Below are 23,022 nucleotides of genomic sequence, written 5' to 3' on the forward strand. Positions count from 1 at the left end.
TCTGCCTTTTTTTTTTTCCTCCCCCAATTATAAGGAAAGGACTGCTAAAGTAGAGCTACTGATACAAATCCTGATACAAATCCCTTCTGCAGTATGGAGGGGTACTAAAACACAGCAGGTTTATGCTGCTCTGAACAATGTTTCCCTAATGTCCTGCAAACATCTACCCTCAACAGACACCCTAAGCTGAAGGCCTAGGGAGATTTAAAGACAATGATCCCTATTAAAAAAAAAATAATAATGAGAAAATATTATCAGTCACAATGTTATCATGGAATTGGGGGAAGGGGGAGAAGTTTATTGAAGAGGTTACTTCTCTCACTGCCAAGTCAGACATATGTAGTAAGTTTCTAATGACTTTGAGTATAATTAAACATTTCAAATCAGTATTGCGAATGCCTGATGGAAAACAGTGATGAAACACATCAGAGAGGACAGTTAATTTACTATTTCAGCCTTTATTTGCCAAGCCATGTGTCAACAAAAATACTGGTTATTAAGGTCACTGAGACGGGAAGAGCCAGGGGAAAATATATCAGGATCACTTTTAACACAAGTGGTGCAAATCTATAACTCACGGAAATATATAATGCAAAATACACATTTTCATTTTTAAATACACTAAATAAACTTTTTTAAAATCATAAAAGATTAATCTGACTCCATCTGCTCACTGCTGTAGTTCACAGCAGCAGTGAAAGTATGTATAAAAGCACAGGTGCATGGGATTAAAAAACAAAAACCAAAAAGACATAAAATAATGTAAAAAGACAACAAATTAGTTCCAGAAATACAAACTAAAGAGATATTCAGAAATAATTACACCAATAGGCACAGTAATCCTAGTTCTTCCTCGCACTGCAGAAATGAGGAGCTTTATAGAGATATGCCAACAGGTCAAGCAGCTGAACAAGCAATGAGCATAATTTTGCTGTACCTAAAAATGAGAATTGAACAAACTACCATCTCTTTAGAAGCAAATGGTGAGAGCAGCTAAATTACTGGTATTTCAGCAGTTTTATGTTTTGTAACTATTTGTGGCAGAAGAAGTGATGTTCCGAATGTTATGAGTGACAGAGTAGTCCATGCTAAGCATGTTTCTTTAATTTATCCTAGTCTTAGTAATAGATTCTGATGATGGCAGATCTAGGATTAATTTGGTCTCAAGAAGAGAGTGCAGAGTGGAAAAGGCTCCCTGGGAAAATGATTTCAGCCACCTCTTTGACAGCTGGCCCACAACTACGTTACCCTGTGAATGCCAAATTTGTGAGATAACTGAGGGGAGATAGTAGAGCTCTGCACAGCCAAGAATGTAATGATAGGAAGTGATTATCCACTATTTTTTCAAAGAACGGGGGACTTAAATTGAACAGAGGGAAGAACTTCTTTATTTTTTTCACATAGCACACACACTTAGAGCTCACTGCCACTGCATACGGCAGGGGCCAAGAATATAGATGAGCTCAAATGAGGATTAGACAAGTTCACGAAGGGCAGGCCATATATGGATATTAAACATTAAGGTCAAGTAATAGCCTCACAGGCTTAGGGGCAAAAACTACTAATTTTTTTTTCATGCTGTAAGGTAGAAGATGGATAGAGAGAGGGGACTCAGGTACTCCAGAGGAATAATTGCTCTATCACAACCTTGTTTCTCTGCTCCTTTGGTAAACACTAGCCAGGTTATTGGGTTCACCTGGACCTCAGTGGGAAGGATTTTAGACTTTGGTTAGCTGTTTCTACACACACACTAATGAAACTCGCCCTTTTGAAACCAGTTTTTTCATGCCAGCTTTAGTGAAGGAGACTCCCATATCAGAGGATTAAATTTGCTAGCTCTTATGCCAACAGGACTAGGAGGACCTCCAGTAAAAGGTTCTCCTTTTAGTGTCCTCCTAGGAGGACACTACCTGGAGTGCTTACAAAATACACGGCAGCTTTAAAATGACAGCTTTAAAAACAGCAGACCAAAAGAAACATGCTCATCAGAAAGGAGAAGGTTCAACTTGCAACACCAAGCTGCCCAGCAAGGCAGGGCTGTTCACTGTATGCTGCCCAATGTTTTGTTTATGTCAAACCCAGATGACAAGCTGATGAGCATAGTACCACTTCCTATTCAAGCACATTTCACAGGCCAAGAAGGACATACCAGGAATCTTCTCAGTATCATCTAGCCCAGGAAACAGGTGTAGGGAGCATGAAGAAATATCTAAGGGCATGGAAAAGTGGCGAGTGGGCTTCTCAGTCTCACTGAGAGAGGCCAGAGGAAGGGTAAGAAGCCACTGCCAAGGCAAAAGGGGAAGGGACAGCAGTAAATAAAAAGACATGTAGGCTGCTGAGGTTCCTGAAAACATACTTTAAGTGGCAACAGGAAATCTGAAAGGTTGAGAAGTGGCAGAGATTTCAACAGCTGGCTCAACGGAGCAAGTCTCCTTGATCTCACTGCTGGGACAAGTACCTCCAGAAACACTCCTGCTCTCAGAACAGGATACTTTTCTTAGTCAGGTCTGGTGGTAGAAACCACAAGAGCATGAAAACTACTTTAATTTTCTCCATTGAAATCACTGTAGTGTTTAGTGCTCACACGAGGCTCAGACACAACAGTGTTTAATGATATTACCATGACACAGAGATAGAGAGGGTGGATAAAAACCTAAAAAAAAAAAAAAAAGAAATCAAAAAACCCTCCACAAAATTGCCTGACAAGTAATTTTTATGAAATGAAAATAATTTACACAGCAGTTTTACAGAAAAAGGGAATTACACCATTAATCAGCACTGCTGGATAATTACACTGTACATGAGGCCTTGCTTTTAGAGAAAAAATATAAGCTAATAAAGACAGTCAGACGATCGGTAATGGCAGGGCTTTTGGGAGATACCAGAGACACAAAGCTTAATAATTTACCACTAAGGAGTATAATGATTGAGAAACCAAATTATTTTAAGTTTACATTAATTTTCCACCCAATTACATATTTAACATTAAATCCAAAAGCTAAAGAATTCCCCTCAGCTGTGAACAACCACAGCAACAATGAGAAAGCCAAGGGGATGTGATCTCGAACATGACTGGACTCTGAATGTACCCTTCCAACTGCTGTGTACATCCTTAATATTCAGAGGTCTGCTCAAGAATTAAAGCCAGTTCACACTTCCCTCCAGTTACTGCCGGTTCAAATAAGGTCTCTCCCTAATACAGTCAACTGCAGTCAATCAATTTTCTTTGTGGTGTCTCTTTGCACCTCCCAAGCACCAGCAGCAGATGGCTCAGCCTGGCTGTCTCACTGCCACATTTGTAAGGGAGAAACCACTGAAAAGTTGAACAACATTGAATTAACAAAGAAATTGAGGACTGCAGTGTAATGAGAATGTTTCGCTACCTTTGTGTCATAAGCAATTCAGCCCTGACTATTACTGGCCTCTGGCAATACTGCATCCAAGTAAAATGTGCTAACCTAAAAAGCATGGGTACACTGGAAGGCAGACATTGCTTCTGAGTGTACTCATAAATAAACCAGAGCGTTTCCCTTCCTGTGTTAGAGGCTTACCTTACAGCTGAGTTATCAGCATTCAGCAGTTCCCTCCTACTTTGTGTCTGCGCAACAAACAACACAACTTGGTATAGTACACCTGGAAAATTACTATTATTATTATTATTATTATCACTTATGTGGCACCCAAAAGAGCATTAGGTACTTCACAAAGTAGTTAAAAAGACAAACTATGTGCTACAAAGGGCTAATACTCGGTGAAACAGTAGAACTACACAGGGTGGAAAAACAGGAGGAGGTGGTATAACAGGAGGAAGTATACAGGTTACAGGAATAACATTAAGCAGTTACTGATCTGGGGGACGCGAGGTTCAGTGCACGCTGCCTTTTCTTATTCCACACCAAGTTCACAGGAATCCCTGTGACAGGACATTTTGTTAGCGTGCTTTCCAAATCCACTGATTTTTTCTGGAAGTGTTGTTTGTTTGCATGCTAATCTTTAATCTTTTTGTCTTTGAAGGTGTTGTAGGCTGAAAGCAGATACATTTAAAAGTTTTGCAGTCCAAAGTTAATATGCCTATAAAGGATTCAGCAGCAGCAGCCACAGATTTTGAAACTTTCACTGATTTTACAATGATAGCACAATAGAGTCCATGACTTTGGGCCAAGATGCAGTAGGCCAGATGCACAGGAGCAGCTCTTTCCTCTACACACTGCATAGTGCAGAAACAACCCACACTGAGGGGCTCTGCACACTTAGGGACCCTGCAGACCACTAAGTGTAGCTGAATGTGTAGTCTATTCCCACTGAAGTGCTATGGTGCTCTGTGAGCCTGCCCCTACTATGCACCTTGGTGTCCCAAGAGCTCTTCCCTCTCTTCTGCCAGAGGGATCACAGCATCCTTCACGTGCTGAGCACACTGGGGACAGTCCAGGGAGGAGGCAGAGAAGAGGAAGGTGAATTTGAAAAACCTGACCAGGAAAAACTAGAGTTCATCATCAAATCCATCTACCAATACTAAAACACAGTTCCCTGCACTCTGGGCAACCACATTCCATCCAGAACAAAGCATGTTGCTGGAGCCTCCAGAATATTAATAATAGTAAGGTATGTACTGCAGCGGGAGGGAGAACCACAAGGGGTAACGCTCCATGGGGCTGGCATAAGGAATGGATCTGCTTCAGGCTGCCTGCCAAAGGCACTGGAAAACGTGACTTTTCAGAGTCTGCCCAAAGATGCTTTTCTCCTGCCTGCAGTACTCTCTGGAGGGCTTTTGCCTAGACCAGGCTGTACTGCAGTCAAATGCCGGTGGGAAGTATCCCTGCTCACTCTCCAGCCTCTCCAACTAGTACTGCTGCTTCCTGATGGAATAGTCACCAGGATCCCTCACCACCCTACCGATAAAAGCTTTTGGTTCCATGACATCCTGCCACGCACATGGGGCTTTTCAGAGGTCACCAGAGTCACAGGCAAGTGTCTTAGAAATAAATCACTCCCCATAGTCCCGTAACCCAAGGGAAAGCAAGTAACAATGGAGGCTGCCAGAGGGACTATTCAGGTTTGCCCAGAATCCACTGCAAATGCAGGGATTACAATGGTCTTCCAAGACAGACAAGAGAAGAGAAAAATGCACAAAATGCTGACAGAAACACCTCACTCCCTGCTAACAGCCTTTTATACCAGAGGTTTTGGTATGGGGCAAAAGCAGTAAACCAGCATGGAGAAAGGAAGGGACACAAGGGGGAAAAAATATTGAGATTCCAGTCAGTAGCCATTGCAGCATTGCAATGGTGCACCCTTCAGCATGGGGAGACATGTCCAAGGGAAGTGTGTATTCATGAACAATCTGCTGCCAGTTCAGGTCTTGCATCTCCCTTAAGTTTGCACACACGCAACACATCCCTGAGATGCAATGTATCCCCCACTTCCTCCCCCATCAGACGGCTGACAAACTGCGGAACAATACAAAGAAAAACCACTGCTGGCTTAGTCAAAAGGATTGCAGACAGATAGCTGCTAGAAGCATTACTAAATATGTTGATGTTTCATAACAGTTTGATCTCACTGCTGTTTGTGTTTCTGGTTTGTGTACAGCAGGAACAGCAAGTCAAGGTGATGCATTTACTGTGCAGATCTGATGCAGCACTTCAGTTTCAGCGGTGGAACTGATCCAGGCATCCCAGTTCCCTGCTCCCCACAGCTTCCCTGCTGTGGGAATGTGCTGTGGTGCACTGAGAGAGCCGAACTCCCTACAGAAGTGCACACAGAAAACTTAAACCTTGCTTAAACCTTGTCTATATGAAACCTTCATCTTTCACACTGCTAGCAGTGAGTCCACAGGTGGAAGAAACAATTTGACTTCCATACATACTGTGCAGAAGTAATTTGAGTTACCATCTATTTTTCCAAGGATTAAAGCTAACATGTGTCTATCTCAAAACATCTGCCTGCCTCACAAATACAAACATGCAGTTACAGTTTTCAGGGATACATTATCTCACACCATGGTATTTGTCAAGGGGTTAACCTAAGCCTTGGAGGTATGATTTAAAACTGCTTTTACTAAGCCACTGTCATCTACTAAATATAACTTTGTTTTCATAGGAAAAATAAAAAAAAGTCCTTTAGGAGTTTCCTTTGAAAAACATAGCTCTTTGAGGCCATCCTGAGGGTTCCTGGAATTTTTTCATGTGTTCTAAAAATCATCCTTGTGAAGCCCTGCACAGTCATGCCTCCCCATCAGAGCTGTCCAGAAAATGCAGAGGTTGTATGGCTCCTGCTCCAGGTGCCCCCAGCCCTACAGCTTGAGGTGGTCCTTCCCAACCAGAGTTAATTCTCTGCCCAAATAATTTCCATGTGACTTTGCAAGCTGCTCCTTGTAGAGAAAAGCTTAACTAAATGATCATTCTAAACAAGTTCCTATACATATAAGAAGTCCCGTGAGCATAACACTGAAAATTATTGAAATCCTTACTTTCTTGCACTGGTCAATGGACTGCATATTACTTTACAGAAGCTAATACAATTTTGTCCCTGTTCCTTACAAAGGACCAGCCACAGTTTCTCCCCAAGAGGGAGCACATCTCTGCACTTAGCCTATATTCTTCCAGGACTCTTTTATTACCATTTTCCCTACAGCTGATCTGTTCTGTACAGATTTTCTGCTCAGTATGAGGGGCTGGGGAGGGGGGCATTAATTATACAGCAAGATGGAGCAGGGCCAGGCAGCCCCTCTGGTGCACTGTCTCCTCCACGCACAGCCTTCTTCCTGCTGCTTTGCAGCTACAAGGATCACCTGTTGGTCTTGGCACTTTCCCAAGCTGGGGCCTAGCGGAAATGACAGAATCCGAGCGCTGTCCAAAGAATGCAGAGGTTGTATGGCTCCTGCTCCAGGTGCCCCCAGCCCTACAGCTTGAGGTAGTCCTTCCCAACCAGAGTTAATTCTCTGCCCAAATAATTTCCATGTGACTTTGCAAGCTGCTCCTTGTAGAGAAAAGCTTAACTAAATGATCATTCTAAACAAGTTCCTATACATATAAGAAGTCCCGTGAGCATAACACTGAAAATTATTGAAATCCTTACTTTCTTGCACTGGTCAATGGACTGCATATTACTTTACAGAAGCTAATACAATTTTGTCCCTGTTCCTTACAAAGGACCAGCCACAGTTTCTCCCCAAGAGGGAGCACATCTCTGCACTTAGCCTATATTCTTCCAGGACTCTTTTATTACCATTTTCCCTACAGCTGATCTGTTCTGTACAGATTTTCTGCTCAGTATGAGGGGCTGGGGAGGGGGGCATTAATTATACAGCAAGATGGAGCAGGGCCAGGCAGCCCCTCTGGTGCACTGTCTCCTCCACGCACAGCCTCTTCCTGCTGCTTTGCAGCTACAAGGATCACCTGTTGGTCTTGGCACTTTCCCAAGCTGGGGCCTAGCGGAAATGACAGAATCAGCTAGAAATGAAAGCCAGCTCCTATTCCAGCAACCCAAATGAGGGAAATACAAAAACAGATGATGGCAACGTGATCTAGCTGCCACACGTGAGAGCCAGGAGGGGGTGGGGTAGAGGGGATGGATAAAGAAGGGGTGAATGTTGGACAAAAACCCCAAAACAAATAAAAAACCAGAAAACCTCCAAAACCACTAAAAGGAAGCTTTTTTTTCCTGCTGTTGTCCTCTTTTCATATTCAGCACAGCAAAAACATTAGGAGAGTTTTTCTCTATCTGAACACCTGCCAACAGGGAAAACTAGCTACCTTGTTCCTGCTCCTGCTGGAGTTGTCAGATGTTTCCATCTCCCATATGAGAGATGTCAAAGAGACATTCAGGTACATAGCAGAAAAAACCGGCCTTTTTCAGGCCAACTCCTCTCTGTACTGCACGGTGACACACAAGCTGTTCCAAGAGCTGTGTAAGGAATTCCCTTCTTCCACAACAGTGCTCAGCAAAACCTTTTACTTGATGTTTGGGTGAGATGCAGTGTTGTGTAGCAGAAAGATTAAACATTACTCGTCTCTCATTTTGGTCTTCCAGGCAGAAAAAGCAGATAAGTAATCCAACAGAAAAGGTAACCATGACTAACTATTTAAAACAGAGCAATGTTGCCTCTAAAATGATAAAAATACAAGCTAATTGCACTCTGCATTTCCATATCTAATTCCATACAAGCCCTTGAAATCCATATTTACTCAAAGCAGTAACCATCCTAACATCCTGGATCTCTCATCAAATTTCTCTGAACCCTTGAGTTGAGCGACACCGTATATATTTACTCTCTCCAATACCTTAACAGGCTTTAAAAATGAACTTTTAACATTTTTTTTAACCCAATAATTTTTAGAAACCATAACAATAAAAGCAGGAAAAACCTAATTCTTAAAAGGAAGTTTATTTCCTCTCCAAGAGCAATGGAATGGGTCCCCAGAGCTTCCTTCTTCCTGAGAAAACACTCTATGAATAATCAATGTAGAGTCCAATTCCTCAACAAGCACCGAGCCTTCAAACACACCCAGCATTCAGCAGTCTCTGTGACTCTGGCCTTTAAACTGTAACACTCATTGCCTTTCTCTCCCTGGTTTCCCAAGCATTCTTTATTCTTTTCTTTCCAGCAACTAGGTAGGTAAGCAGAAGCAAAATTCGAGCAGTGGGAGCAAGCTGGGGCTAATTTGCACCTTATGAATTATTCAGGCCCTCCTGATTCCTGCACCTGCACTGAGGCAGGAAGCTTGCGAGGAACAGTCATTACTCTTCTCTTGGGTTTGCACAAGCTTGGTTACTGCTCAGACACTTTGTTCTGTAACCAAGGGCTTCAGGTCTTGTACTAAGCAATAGGAATAGGAAAAAAAAACCAAAAAACCCTGCATGTTGTCAACCCCCCCCTCTCCTGCCTCAAACCCAGGATAATCATTCAACCCTGTTCTGAGACAAATGAATTGCAGGGTGTATCTGATGCTGAATTTATCTTACATATGCTAATCCACACAGAGCATCAGGAGAGAAAGAGCGAATGGGTGCTTGAGTTGGTCTTGTCAGACATTTACTCAGCTGCATTAAATTGCACATTTAAACTTCTCCCTAGCTCAGTAGGGAGTACTTCATGTGTATCAAGTATTTCACATGCTAACCTGATCATTAAGGCATCCTTCTCCCCAGATACAGGACAAATAAATTCTCTGCCTGGCATTCCGGCTGACATAAGGGGTGCTAACAGTTTAATGCTATTGGAAAAGCCTATATTGTGCTTACAACAGGGTGGATTTAACAAGCAAACAGGTCTTTTTCATCTCCATCTACTATTATCTTGATAAACAGAATGTGACACCTAACTGCAATTCCAGATACAACCCATGAATCTAGACAGCCATTAGGAACACTTGCAGCGAGCAGATACAAACCAATTAGCACTACGAACATTTTAAGATAATGATATGTTTTTGAGCTAATATGCTAAGGCAAACAAATCTAAAAGTATTACACAAATTCAAAGCAGCAAACACCATCTTTACTGTATCTCATGTCCACAGCTGCACTGAGTACCATTAGGTCTTGTCCTTTATTAACACTGCTGTTACCAACAAGTTCTGCAATTAAAAGATCATCTCATTAATCCCAAGCAGCTAAGCATCATGTTTTGATTGATTCAGTAAAACAGATCTGTAGTAACTGATAATGAAACCTCTTTAATCCCCTCTTCCAAAAAAACCAAGTCAAACACAAGTAGTAAGCATTCAGAAAGGTACTGTCAATCCTTATCAAATCTTTGCTTTTCTTCTTTGTATGCCTAAAGAAGTTAATGCATTTTCCTGTCGATGCAGAATGTATGACTGGTCCTCTGCTTCTCTTATCACATTCCAATCCAACAATAGGTACTCTGGCGCTTTTTTTAAGGTATTTTAATCGAGCATGTAAACACGTTTTATTCTTTGATGCTCTTTCATTCAGCATCATTAATCCCAGCATGAAATCAATAGACTTAAAACATTTAATCACGTCAAAACGCAACATACAAATCCACAAATGACTTCAGTTCATCACACACACTGAATAGCTTGCAAATTGGAAACTATGCCTTCTTTTTGCCTTGGGAATCAGCAAACCCTAAGCTAGTCTTCCACTGAAGTAAACAGATCCTTTCTCCAAGAATCTGCCATTAGGCAAAAGAAAAAAAAAAGCGATAAACAAAACATGGGATTTTCTGTTTGCACTGTCATCTTTTTTCATCCCTTACAGTCTCATTGGCCTTATGTGAAACACTTGTTTTACTGCAATCTCTTGACAGTATTCATGTTTAAAAGAAGTTTAAAAACAATTACAGTAACTGGGTTACAGAATGTACTGGAGGTGCAAGAGAATGGAAAAACATCTTTGTGGTTGCTTGCTTTCCCTTTTTAACGGCATACATTGTTTCTCTGCTTGAACAGAATGCAAAAGGGACAACAATCCTTGGCACTTAAAGAAAAAGAGAATAAGCTCAATCTTATATATGATTATGATTTCCAAACCCCGTAGGACACAGAAAGTGACAAGAAACACTTTGATGGGGCAAAAGTTGTGGCTGAGCTAAAAAAGGGCAAAACCAGGTAAACCAGCAAAAGGAATAGTCTAGGTAATGGAATAGTATCTTTAATTCTACTACATTTAAAAACACTGAAAGCTTGCTAATTTGAAAGAAGAAAATACAGTTTGGAAAGTGGTGAAGTGTGAGAATGGGCATGCTGAAACCCTGATTTGGAAGGCAGACACCCAAAAGCCTGCCTAGGTCCATGACTCCATCCCCACCCACGGTCCCATGAAGAGTCCTACACAGCCTCCCCCAAACCCATGAGGTCCTTCATTATTAAGATGGAGCTTCTCTGGGTACCTATCACTAGGCACTTGTCCACACATACTCATGCTGGCAGCTGCCCATTTTCCACCTATAGGCAGAGCCCTGTCCTGAACTTTGCCTGTGTCATGTGAAGAAGCTCCAAAAGGCAGGCAGAGTGCTGATGGTGGTGGCACTGGCAAGGTGCTGCACTGTAGCCCTGCAGCCCAATTCACCCAGAGAAGGAGCATCACGCCAGGAATAATCTGGCTATACAGATGCAGGACCTTCTGCCTAAGTGCCCATGGAAGTGAGGCTACTCTGTAATCAGGAATGCAAGACCCACAGGGCAAAAAGGCTGGACAGAAAAGGAGGATCCTGGCTCCATCTGGAGATTGGGACACTAAGCATCTAGACAGGAACAAGGAAAGGTCTGTTTCAGTATCCACTGCTTTTTCTGGCCCGATGTTGCTTCAGGGAATGGAGTCTATAGTCCCAGTCCTGTCCATGCTCAGGCAAGGATACACGTTCTTCTTACCCACTCTCCTTCCCCATCCCGTAACTTCTGTGTTCCATCTGCCTTCAGCACGAAGGGAGATAACACTCCACTGCTCCCCTCGTATCTTATCTGGTTAGGCCTGCGCCAAGGATCCCAGTGAGATCAGCTTGTGCTCAGAACCTACACCTCAGTCTCCCAGTCTGCTGACGGGCTAGTTAGTGAAGCTCATCTGCAAAAGTGGCAAAATTGCTATTGCTGCTGCCAGCTTGTTTGACAAAAGACTCATGCCTGCTCCATTATAATCCAGGAAGGGCTACAGAGACTACCTCTGAGGGAAAACAATGCTTTTATTGCCTACTGGTTCTCTATACAGTCCATAATGATTGATCTGATGTAACTGGCCTGTATTTCCAGAGAAGCACTTACATTCCCTAGGCCACCGAAGTATACACCTAAACTAGTTGGGTAAGGACTCCTTTTTGGTTGTTCCTGGGACATGCAATTCCCTCTAGTGACTATAATGAGGAATTCAAATGCTTTTCCTCAGAGGTCAGCTCAACCTTCAAAGCTCAACCTTAATATACAGATAGAAGTTTCATTTCACAGTGAAGCACAAGTGCTACTCACTCAAGCATTAAAAAAGTTTTCTGAGAGTGTAACAGAGGTATCAGTGCCTCTAGTGTAGCACAACATAGTCCCACTCTAGCTGAGAGAGGGAATGAAAATTTCATAGTAGTTATGACTAATCTGAACTTTACTGTAAGTATACAGAGTGTAAGTGACCTCCTGATTTTGCAGTTTTTCCTATTGCAAGTAATGTTTATGCACTGAGCGGCATGAAGGAAAATATGTAGATTAGGGAATTGCTTCAAATGCTTTGCCTATCCTAGATGCATTAATTTTTCATTACCTCATTTATGGGAAAAAAAAACCAAAAAACAAACCGAACAGCAAACTAACAAAAAAAGCCCAATAAAAAACCTGAAGTAGAGCTAAAATGTGAAATGAGGACATTCCAAATGTGGCAAAGAGAAGATCAAGCATTTTCTGCTGGCAGTGCTCTTAATTATTACCAGTAACTTCCTATTTATTATCATCATCATCATCATCATCATCACTATTCTTTATCCTGTTCTTTAAAAATGATCCAGATTACCTCTGCAAAAGTGTCGGGTTTTTTTCTGTTTGACAGATGCTAGATTCACTTTTGGCTGAAAGCAATCAAAGTTTAGACAGAAGAAATATATCCTTTAAAGCCTGTGCTCCTCAGTTAACAATTTGGTCCTGGAGATGAATTGCAAGTAGAGACTTGGGCCTAAACATTCTTACTAACTAATGGGAATGCTAACAAGTAAAGCAGCGTACTCTGCACTCCAATGCTTACTTTCTCTTTGAACTCATGCCAAATAAGGACTGCTTCAAATTAGTCTTACAAATGTCAGCAATACAACAGAACCCTGCAAATGTTCCTCTTTGAACAGTGGAGAGTCAAAGTGGACTAAGGTGAAAATGGTGTCCAGCAGAGCAATTCAGATCAGGAAAGCCATCCAACTCCAAAGCAGCTTGACCTGAACACAGCCCCAGAGGCAGTGCCACAGCTGCCAGCTAGACAGTAGCCAAGAAGTTAGCAGAGGTGCAAGCCAAGAAGCCAGCCATGAGCCCAGTGCCAATGCAGGAAAGCTGTATTTCAGAATTTGGCATCTGGGTCCTCCAGCTGCCAAACATCTCCCATCTGGCTGAGCCTGTGGATAAGGTGTTAAAAAGAAGATCAGGGAAGATTATACAAGAGCAAAAGCAGTACCCTTTGCAAGACAGCAAAGATGAAGAGGCACATCGTGCCCTCAACATGTGAAACTCACACACATTATCACTTTGTTCCCAGTGGATCAGAGGAGGCTGTCTGGACAAAATGCTCCACATTTCAGAGGAAATGAAGAGTTAGATGTGCATGAACTGAGACAACCGTCCCAGCCTCCAGCCATCCACAGAGGTCAGCACATGCAGATTTGTGTGGAATTGGTTTGGAGTAAAACTTACAACTTTTAGTAGAGCTGATGAACCCAAAGAGAAAAAATAGGAAAAAAAAACACTACAAAAAATGTTTCTTCAAGACTTTGTGATCCACTCTGTTCCTCCATCATCACAAAGAAACTGAAGTACCAAAGAATATTTCTGTACTTTTCCTAACTGGAATACAATACTTCTCAGTGTAATTTTAAGGAAAGATAACTTTCTTGTAATTTAGTGGAAAAAAATAAGTTTAGTAATACCAAGTTGAAAAATATCCAAACTTGGGTAGGCATGAAATTTAATTCAAATGAAATATATCCACTCATACAGCTGCATTTAACTGCAGCAGAATTCACTTCTGACAAGCATTTACTGTTCCCAAACTCCAGCAGTGTCATACCCCAAGAAGAGGGACCAGCTGTGGGGAAGACTCCTGGCACTGTCAGCAGTTTTAAGTGCATCATAAGAATTCACATATTCAAATAATGCACTGACTTTAATGTTAATCTAATTGATCTTACTTCCACCTTTCAATCTACAGGCAGGCCCACATGGCCCAAATGAGGTTTGACAGATGTGTTTTCTTGATCAATTTGGTTCTTTATTTTAAAACCACATTAAAAAAAAACAAAAAAAAACCCTACAGCTCTTTTCCAAATTTCTGTTTTTATTACAACCTGTTTGTCTTGCCAAATGTTACCTTTCAGTCTCATCTCGCTCCAGTCAGAGTACACTAACTTTCAGCAGTTTAAAACTGCTGCATGAGATGACCTAGTCATCTTCATTGACATCTAACCATGCATGTATTTCAGGGGGCCACATTAGTAGGACCTCATATTCATCACTATGGTATGTAAATACCACATAAATTCATGAGGGATTTTTAAAGCAAAAATACTGACATCATCAAAAAAGTAACAACGTAAGTGTCCTTCTTGAAAATGCTTCCTGCAGAATAGAAGCCAATACCCAAAATATTATATAGTTCATTTAATGCCAGCTAAAGAAGCCTGCTTTAAAAATTGTATTTGGAATATGCATATGTTTTAGAAACACAACATTCTGAGAGACTAGTAGGCTCATCAGAATAATTTCTGACATTGCACTGATTAAATACAATCAGATCAAAGTCAATTATAAGGATTTTAAAAAATAAATGCATTGTTTCAATTTCATAGTTAAGGAAACCTTACAAGATTTGTATTAGCTGTAACAGAGAAATTGCTCCTGCTGCTACTTTGAAAATGTTTGAGTAATAAGATCCTGCAAATTTTTAACATAAATATACCAGTTGTAGTGTAATTAACTGCAAATTGGAGATAGGAGTAGTCTTGAGGAATGACTTCTGTATTTGACTACTCATTAGCAATTTGAAAGTGTAATTGCTCTTAAACATGCCTTCTTCCTAATTTTATTACAAAGCTTAGCTGTACTTATAAATGTGAAGAATGTGATTTATCCTGGAACATACTTGCTTAAATTCAATGTGTGAAGTTGTTTTTTCTTCTGCACTCCACAGACAGAGGGCACACAGGTCACTAAGAGCAGATAAAGCAGTGAGCTGATGCGTTTACACTTGTCTCATAATAAACATGACTCCAAAGGAACCTTCTGATGGGCACACAAAACAAACAAAAGAAGGGAGGAGGACAGGCAAGCAAGCAAGCACACTGAGAGTGGACATTTCACTGCAGACTATTTTAAAACCCACTAAAGCAACAGCCATGAATCCCACAAAAACAGGAACTCTACCAGCTTTGACACATCCTTCTGTCATCTGACACCATTTCTACCTGGGCAAGTGGGGTGAGCCCGAGGGCCCTTATGGTATCACAAGACTTGCTGAAGCCTTCCAGTCACCCCCTGCCACTGGACTGGCATGTAAACCCTGTGCCATCTACTAGGCACGTTACACAGGAAGGTTTTAAAATTGTGCCCTCCTTGAAATAAAAGCAAGGAGATGTTTGCAAAGAGCTCTTCCTACATTTTGCAGCTTTGTTTCATGTTAATTGGCAATGACTCATTATAACATGAGCTATATTGATGCACATTAATTTCTTTACTCAATTTCAGAAGACTACTTTGAACACTTTAAACTATATTATTGAACATCAGAAAAAGTATTTTCTAGTCTAATATTTTTAACACTGTGATTTATATTAAAAAAAATAAAAATTGCAGCTTTCCCACCACCCTCTAAGCCCCAAGATAAAAAAAGCAATTGCAAAACTCAACTTCAGATCTTGCCTAGCCCCACATACCCCCCAGTCATGACACAAAGAGGGAAAGAAACCTGAAAAGCACTGCTACTAGACTTTATCAATAAAACAGAGTATTATATAATACACAATAAAATGCTTCATACCTGGAGTTGAAAAAACGAAAAGGGTTAACAGCTGACCTGGCACAGCCCCACATGCTCTCTCTGGAAATTGAACACAGACAATTAGGAATTTTAAGTTACCCCAAATAATCGAAGGGGATTTAGACAAGCTTGAGGAACACTTACTGCAAAGTAAGTAAGGCATATAGCCTCAGTGTGGAAGGCACTTTAGGATTTTCTCATTCACTCAAAACTCTCCTCAAACTGAATTTGCTCTGTAGATGCCCCATCTAATGATAAGTAGGTCATTAGGAGCTCTGTGATTAATTTAATAGCAGCAAAGTCAAAGCTTAAGGGTCCACATGTCACTCAGTGGTAACTCTGGATCATGATAGATCATATTTTCTTATTAAAAAAATAATCAGCCACAAACAGGTAAACTTTAACAAGAACCTACAGCAGACGGCATTGCATGAAGAGGAAATAGGGGCTGCAGTGAATGTCTGCTCCCAGAATTCTGCTGCATCAGTAATATTATTCCCACACAAAACCAAAAATCTTAGGCTTTAACATTTTTACTTAGAACTGGGACTCCAGGAGAAATATACAATCTTGTAAAATACCATTTGGAATAATGAACAACACCAATATACAGTGGGATAGCTGTACAAACTCCTATGCTGGTTGAGATTTGGACTATGTGAAAGGTTCCTTTTCACTGACAAATTCTGATCTACTGCATGTGCTCAAAGAAGAAGCTTCATACAGATGGTTTTTGGAAAAAGTTCCACCAATTTAGGGGAAAAAAGAAGAAAAACCTGCAGAAAGCCAAGAACATGAATAAGCCCCTTTAGTCCTTCTCTTTGTGGTTCAGATCTTAAATGTACTGTGAAAGTAGTCTGAGGCCAATACCTAAGAAACTAGCAAAAATATTAGAATAACAATATGAATAATAAAAAAGCTCTAGCACACTAGCAGTTGAATGCATTTGCACTGAAAATGTTTTGGATCTTTTATAATGCTCAATTAAAATATCCACGTTGGCACAGGAACTGTTGAAAGTGAAAAGGAAATTTTCAGAACAACTTTATTTCATTTATATAATTGCATTTTCCACTGGCCCTTGGAAACCTACAAACAATCTATTTCCTCTAAAAATTTTGTACTGAATGCTTTGAACCTGTCACATTTCCCTCCTTCAAGTGTATAGCAAATATTGGCTTTCTTTACTGTTTTTCCCATTTTTTAGATGCTAGATTTCTGATAATGACAGAAATATGGTATGCAGATGACAAAATTATGTACAGAATTTCTGAAGTATAAGTTATTAGCTCTAACATTGCCTAACACTGTTTTTGTTTTTTTCCACACTCTTTTCCCACTCTCCATGTAGAGTCTTTTTCTTCTCAGAAATAAATATCAGGTACTTGTCCCACAGTACCAAGTAAGTACAGATTTAATTTTACAACTGTGTCAGCACCTAATCAAAGAGCACTGTGACAAAATCTCCCCTGCCCCATCAGCTCTCAACTGAAAACAATATGCACTGGAAAAAGGTTACTGGAAACCATTAACACAAATGGTTCTCTTCCATGTCAATTAATTTGCAATCATCTCTGTGTCTCACTGGAAAATCATTTATTTGCACAGGTGATATAAACATCCATACATTACCTGGAAGTTGTAACTCTAAATTTTGGACACTCCATTTCAAAAAGTTCCTTTTTTACCACTAAGCAATAGGGCAGACCAAAATACAGTTGTTGGGGTTAAGTATTTGCATGCTGAATTTCTGACAGTGGGAAATTTAGCAGACAACTAAAACTCTGTTTAGAACCTACAGTATCCAGGCACTGAAGCAAAAGGCACTCAGGCATCATTCAACCAACCTCACTGACACCTTAAAGTCACTATGCTCCTTTCTGTTTGGTGTGAAAGCCAAAGGGTTGTGGCCTCCCACGTAACCTCTTCTTCAAACCAGAAACCGTGGAGTGAAATACCTAATCCTTGCCTCTGGAACTTGAAGCTTTTCTGTGCTATGAAAATGGCTAAAACACATCTCAGACCATGTAATCAGCATAAAAAGGATCTGTAACAGTCTCTTCCCAATCCAAAATGCAAGTGCAAAATAAAAAAGAGGAAAAGGACCACTCCTGGGTATCTTTTGCACACAAACGTAGATATCTGGCTTCCTGAGTTAGCGCTCTAACAGCAGGCTTTTATGCCATAGGTGGGTGGCTGCACCACTGCCGGCTGTCACATTTTCACACAGAGAGATGAGAGATGGCCCATGGGAGAAGGACAGCACACTCTGGATGGTTGCAACAGGCAGAAATAGGTAAGCTCAGAACTGGATCTCTTCATTTCCACAACGGAAAGTCAGGAACATGAGCTGTTCTTGTTTTTTCCAAACTACTTTAATGAACTACTACAGTTCAGAAGACCAAGCTCCAAAGAGAGCAGAGAAAACTCACAGCCACATACCCACCCAAGATGTAAGTGGAGACATCTCTAGGAAGCTGATTGCTCTGCCCATTGAACTTCAAAGCCTTTAACTCTTTGTTGACTATACTGTGGGAGTGTTAATGCCTTGTGCAGGTGCTCTGCCACAGTGCTGGAGCCAATCACCTATTTCAGAACTTCACAACACCTCCATCAGCACTCCCGCAAAGCAGAAAATCTGCATCTTGTCTCAAGCGCCTGTGCTGTTGTGGCTCATCTTGGTCCTGGGTACCTGCAGTACTTCATGTGTGTTGCAAGCATTTGGGGATAGTGGAATCTCTATGCTGTGTAATATATTGACAAGGATGTACCTGTTACAGAATTGAATGTACTTGACTATAGGAATGGCAAAATATCTCAGAAATCATGTGTTGATACAGGCACTCAAGCAGTTCTGAAGTGGAAAAATTGAGTGCAAAAGGAATCAACCTGTTCAGCTTGGTAAATAATTTTCAGCAAATAATTTATTATACAACATCACTCTATTATTGTGCTTTTGAAACTTTTATGACTGACATTTTGGTCATTATTATAGTTCCTCCTGTGAACTTATTTATCAATGGTTTAACTCTTTGGCCCTGACAAACAACTGATTACAGAAACAGCAGTGCTCATCAGTTCTTAAGAGAAATACCATGGTGACTTACATGTCTATCTGTCAGCACTGTGTGTCCCTGATTTATCATGCATTATCCCAGCACTATGATAAATATTGTACTTTTCATGCAAATAATTGAGGGACATATTTTGACAAGACTGGGACTGCTGACTTTTAATGAGTACATAAACCAAGTATTTCTTTTACTGCCTGATGTCAGCTTCTGGTGATTTCCGGGTTAATTTATTTTTCAGGCTGTTTGCAATGCTGGGCTTTTCAGCCAGCAGCAGATCCTGTATGCAGGCCTTAAGGTGAGCACTTTCTAGGGCAGCCTCTGGCCTCAGTGCCTGCCAGCCTGCTCCAGGCCCCCCTGAGCTAGCAACACAGGCTAGACAAGAGGGCTCTGGCAGTTGCTGCTTCCTCTGATCCACCCTGGTCTCTTCCTCATTTTCTCCCTGCCTCAGCTTTCAGATTTCCTTGCTTTACCCTCTGGCAACTGAGTATATCTCACAAGGATAAATAAAGAAAAATATGACCCAGAACCTCACGCTTGACACATCTTTTGTCACTGCTCTAATGATGGAGGTGCAGAGTTTGACTCTGAAACCTGTAACTGTCATTACTCCAGGATTAGATGCTATAATATCAGCCATTGATTTGCTTTACTGCTTGTTTGTGCTTTCAATTCCTTTATTGTGACTAGAGTAATTTTGTATGTGTGGTGGCTGTGAGGTTCAAGTATCCTTTCTGCGATGCATTCAGAATAGTAATGCTCATGTTCAAAGTCACATACACATGTACAGTGGCACCTCCTTGGCACACAAGCTCAACACAAAAAACCCCAAACAACCTGTCTTCATATCCATCATCCAAGAGCTGCTGTTCCCTCCTCTTTCTATGAGAAATGAGGTTGTGGTGAAATCACTACTACTCAAAGAGGATTTAACTAACAGATGGGGAAACCTACCACAATCTTGTCCCGTTATGCAGGAGAAAGGAAAATGGCAAGAAAAAAAGAGCAGGTTCATTTTTTTTTATTCCTGTATTTACATGCTCATTCAATTATGCCTTGCCAAACAGTGTTCCCCCCTTAATAGTTCCCTCCTTTACATGCAGTTTACATACCCGTGACCTACACAACTTTAGTGGCTTCGCATGCATTGACCTAAACACTCAGGACAATATTTCCATAAATCAGTGTAAGCACTGCTATTAAGATTTAATTTTGTTGCATGTATGTCTGTCAAAATCACAGGAACTGCCTTATGGAAAAGGAAAGATAAAAATTTATCTAATCTAGATAATGAAACAAGAAGTAATTTTGGCTCAAGTGACAGCAGAGGACAATGCTCTTTCTTTTTCTTATCAGTAAGTCAAAGTAGCAGTTCACTGAGAAGTTTTATTGTGGCTTTTCCTGGCACTGTTCTGCTATCCAATCCACACCTATGAGTATTTGTTATAGCTCTAAATTTCTTCAGGCACACAGCTCTGTCCCTGCTTTCTGTGCTGATTTAGAAAGACAAAACATAAAAAGCTGAATAACGAATCACTGGGGGAAAGAGATGCCAAACAGGTGTACAAACTGCTAACTGGGTAGTAGTAATTCATAGTGTTATTTATAATTCATTCTTCAGTGTCATGCTCTTCAAGCAATTACAGAATGCCTGCCTCACTATCCATAAAATGCATTTCACATATCCAACAACTAATAACTCGAGCTTCACTCTGGAGCAACACATTTTAGTGGATTAAGCATGGGAGTAAGAGGCAGATGTACCTGATCCCAACTCATTCTCTCCTTTGCTGCATGGCCTTGAGCAAGTCACTAACCTGTGGATAATTATAATATCTGAACACACAGGGGACCTGTACAATTTAATTAGTTAATGTTTGCAAAGCACTCCAAAGATAAAAAATGCTTTATGAATGATAATCACATGCTATTGTTCAATGGCATTTGATCCTAAAGCATGTTTGTATAAACACGTTTAGAAATGTAAAATTCCAGTAATGCCAACGTTTGACAACTACCTTAAAATTATTGGCATTTCTTAGACTACAACTTAAATTAATTAACAAATTTAACTTATATTAAGAAGACATTTATACATGAATTCAATACAGACATTAAAGTGAAGCTGGGAAACAAGATCTTTGAAAGTTTCTTTGTGACAGATAAAGGAAGTAAAAAAGACATACAGAATGTATCAATAAACCAATATGTGTAACTCTTTTACTGCAAGATAATGGTCCCCCAAATAGCCTAAGTGTTACTTTCCTTTCCTTTAACATCCAAACTCCTGAAACTAATGATTAGTTTCAGGATTAATCATTAGACCAAACAAAGTTAATGGCAAACAGAAACAGGATTTTGGACTTTAACAGAACCAGGATAAATTGGTTCTTCAAGCTTATTATACAATTAATTTAAATATTTCTCTCAAAAGGAAAAAAAAAAATTACTCCTAGTAATGGTATGGTAAAAGCTCTAAAATTACCTGCTCAACAGTAATGGAAATTTATTCCTACAGAGGAGACAGGAAGATATGATTTTATGTAGGCCAAGGTAAAAACACTCTTATTTTCAGGGAACAACTCTTATTTTCTTCAGGGAACAATTTGACAATACCTGTATCTCCTGATACACTTCCATTTAAGCAAGCCCTTTCAAAGCAGGAAGTGGTGTTGATTTCTCTGTAGAAGCTGGTTTTGATTTACAGTTGCCATTCACCTGGCCCTCATTTCTAATGATCTTTGGCTGATGGGGAATTTTGTTATTCTGGCAAAAGGCCTTGGGACATAGAATAGAAAATTTTCATACCAAAAAAATCCTAGTGCATACACAGGATGTCATCTTTTGATTTTACTGCCCAACTCTCCTTTTGTCAATCATCACATATTTTAAAAAAGGAACCTTTTTAGAATATTATGGGTTTATTGGATTACTGAAACCCCAGGTTCATACTTAGTGCCTAAAGAGCAATTCCCAAAGGTATATAGGTCTTTCAAGCTCTTGAAGTCCTTAATAACGGCTTCAGGCCAATTCATTTTTATAAACAAACAATTTGTTTCTGAGTATTCAGATTTTGCTAGAAATAGCTTTATAAAATGCCATATAAACCCACTGTAGAATAAGTCAGTACTTCTTTGACAAGCTGTCTGAACTGCATGTAGGGGAAATCACACCTGTAGTAGTTGGGGTAGGTCAAATTTAGATGTACTAAATCAGCTTCTTCTCAAGCCACAGACTTCAAGCACAGCCTTAGAAAATAACATAGAGAGTGTTTCCTCATATGTAACTTCAGCAATGTAAAGTTCTATCACTCTCTAAACCACTTGTCCAGGTTTATTTACAGCTGCTGGGGAAGACAGATACCTTTTTAAAGGTAGTTGAGCATAACTGAAAAGATGACTGGACCTAGAAATATCTAAAGAAATCCAAAATACTTGAGCCTAACTTTTAGATATTTTGCATTGTGAGAGATGTGATTTGCTGCAAGGTTATGTCCGAATTGGAGAGTCCAGCACTACGCAGAGGCTGCCTAAGGTAGCTGAGACACAGTACACAGTGCCAGCTCAGCAGTACCCTTGGGTCAGTAGCCACCATCCAACCCAGCAAACTTTTCACTGCAGAAACCCCTTCTTTTCTGCCACAGGATACTTACTTGAGACTGCTGACAAAAAATGAAACAAAACTAGAACAGAAACATCCCTGAAATAATGACACAGTGGGGGCACCAACCATAACACAGATGCCTTGCAGTGCTCTATGTCATTACTGTCTTTCGCTTACGTATTGGCACAAATGCCTCTCAATACTTTTAGCAAGTCAGTTCTGTTTGTAGAACAACTCTGGAGGAGGCCAAGGAGAAGCCTCACCATGTTACAGCCTGTGGGGAGGTCAGAGGCCCATAGACAGTTCTTTCTGAGTGTGTGGTCCAATTTCCCTACAACTGCAGCAACTATGTAACCTTCTGCTCTGAAGTCTTGCTGCAATGGAAAAATGCATCCCAGACTTGGGTATTCTTCATGAGACAAGTAAAATGGAAATTGATGTATTCCTACAATTTCACTTCAAAACAATTAGTGTTCTCCAGAGGAAAAAAAAAATCCTTTATTGAGGAATTCTGGAGGAGCACTAGCCAGTTCTCCATATGTAAAATCACCACTCAACTGTGTGCCAGCTTTAAAATGAGCATGGGCAGATGTACCAGAGAAGAGGGAAGCAAAGTTCACACAAACACTGCTGAAACAACCTCGCTTATGTTTTTTGGAGACTCGGGACAAAG

The 23,022-nt window shown here is 40.5% G+C and overlaps 1 protein-coding gene across 1 annotated transcript in view; it reads right to left on the bottom strand.

The window, feature by feature from the left end:
* The window catches only part of KLF12 (Kruppel like factor 12), a 236,016-nt gene that overhangs the window by 48,341 nt on the left and 164,653 nt on the right, over window positions 1-23,022 (bottom strand). The window contains exon 6 of the mRNA XM_041419918.1: window positions 15,676-15,735. Coding sequence (XP_041275852.1) covers window positions 15,676-15,735 — 60 coding nt within the window. The remainder of the gene's footprint in view (window positions 1-15,675; window positions 15,736-23,022) is intronic.

Source organism: Onychostruthus taczanowskii, unplaced genomic scaffold (assembly GCF_017590055.1).
Source record: "Onychostruthus taczanowskii isolate IOZ18803 unplaced genomic scaffold, ASM1759005v1 scaffold62, whole genome shotgun sequence".
Lineage (NCBI taxonomy): Eukaryota > Metazoa > Chordata > Aves > Passeriformes > Passeridae > Onychostruthus > Onychostruthus taczanowskii.